Raw genomic sequence first — 1,371 nt, 5'->3', positions numbered from 1 at the left:
AAAGGGTAATCTGTGGAAAGTACTGACGAAGACAAATGAAACTTTTACTTCTAGAATCTATGATGCTCATGTTTGGTGTTCCAATGGGCTACTCCACACCATTGACCATGACTGACAGGTCGAGCAAGATTAAGAGAGGCTGCTCTGGTGATTGCACCGTCCTCAAACCCACAATGATGGCTGCAGTCCCGGTAAGGAACAATGATCATGGAGTTTCACTGTTCTAATGATTTTGGTTCTTGGGTTCAGAGTGGTTAGGACTGAATGTTGGGGGTAGAAGAGAGATGTGTTTGAGAATGAAAATTTTCACAGAGCAAGGTGTGTTATTTTGCTGTGTTGATTAATTGTCTTCAGCAGGCATTGGGGTAACTACATTCTACATTAAGCAGATTGTAAATTAAACAAGACATTCTGCTCATTCCAATTTGTTGTATTAGTACATATTGTTAAATTTGAGTTTATAGTTATCTTATCCTTTGGTAACATTATATAACAACACCCATCCCCTCTTGACAGCTCATTCTGGATAGAATCTACAAGGGAATCCTGGACAAAGTAGCTGCACAAGGCCCATGGCTCCAGAAACTCTTTGAATTTGCTCTACAGTACAAGCTCAACTGGCTGCGGCGTGGGTTTGAGACTCCCATTTGTAACTGGTAAGCAGGTTTCTCTTTTGGAACTGAATGACTTACTGGGAGATATTAGGCTGTTTGTTGGATGCTTAGCACATCAGTCTGACTTTTATATGTTTTTTGTATGAGTATAATTTTCCTTTTTCTTCTCATAGGTTTGTCTTCCGCAAAATTCGTGCATTGTTGGGTGGAAGATTAAGATTGGTTGCAAGCGGCGGAGCACCACTTTCCCCTGACACTCATGATTTTGTGCGTGCCACTCTCGGTGTACCAGTGTTGCAGGTTAGTTGGTCCATTATCTTCCTATGAATAAAATTACCTTTTAAGCTTTGTTTAATGAAATCTTTTCCTGCATCCCTCAAAATTCCCTGTGAAATTGAACCAAAGAAAATTGAGTATAGATGGAAGACTTATATTTTTAGCTTTTAATGTTATTACTGTCTTTTTAGGGCTATGGTCTCACAGAAACTTGTGGATGTGCCACTCTCATGGATGACACGGACATGACTACTGGCAGAGTTGGTGCTCCTCTGTCAGTGTGCAAAATTAAGCTTGTTAACTGGGAAGAAGGCAATTACAGAATCACAGACAAGCCAAGACCACGAGGAGAAATTATCATAGGTGAGAAGACCACTTACCTTGATTTGCTTACTGTGAAACATATAAAATTATTCTGTTTGAAGTTTTCTACTATATTGCTTTAGTTTCAGAATACATCTGTTGAAGCTGAAAGTATCTG

General features: G+C 39.5%; 1 protein-coding gene across 1 annotated transcript in view; it reads left to right on the top strand.

Moving 5' to 3' along the window:
• Window positions 1-1,371, top strand: part of LOC119591546 (long-chain-fatty-acid--CoA ligase 4-like) — a gene marked incomplete at its 5' end in the record, with an annotated part of 40,482 nt that overhangs the window by 37,677 nt on the left and 1,434 nt on the right. The window contains 4 exon segments of the mRNA XM_037940297.1: window positions 55-191; window positions 517-656; window positions 788-914; window positions 1,082-1,253. Coding sequence (XP_037796225.1) covers window positions 55-191; window positions 517-656; window positions 788-914; window positions 1,082-1,253 — 576 coding nt within the window.

This window comes from Penaeus monodon, chromosome 28 (assembly GCF_015228065.2).
Source record: "Penaeus monodon isolate SGIC_2016 chromosome 28, NSTDA_Pmon_1, whole genome shotgun sequence".
NCBI classification, from domain to species: Eukaryota; Metazoa; Arthropoda; class Malacostraca; order Decapoda; family Penaeidae; genus Penaeus; species Penaeus monodon.
The sequence above is the reverse complement of the archived record's forward strand: the minus strand, read 5'-3'. Positions and strand labels throughout refer to the sequence as shown.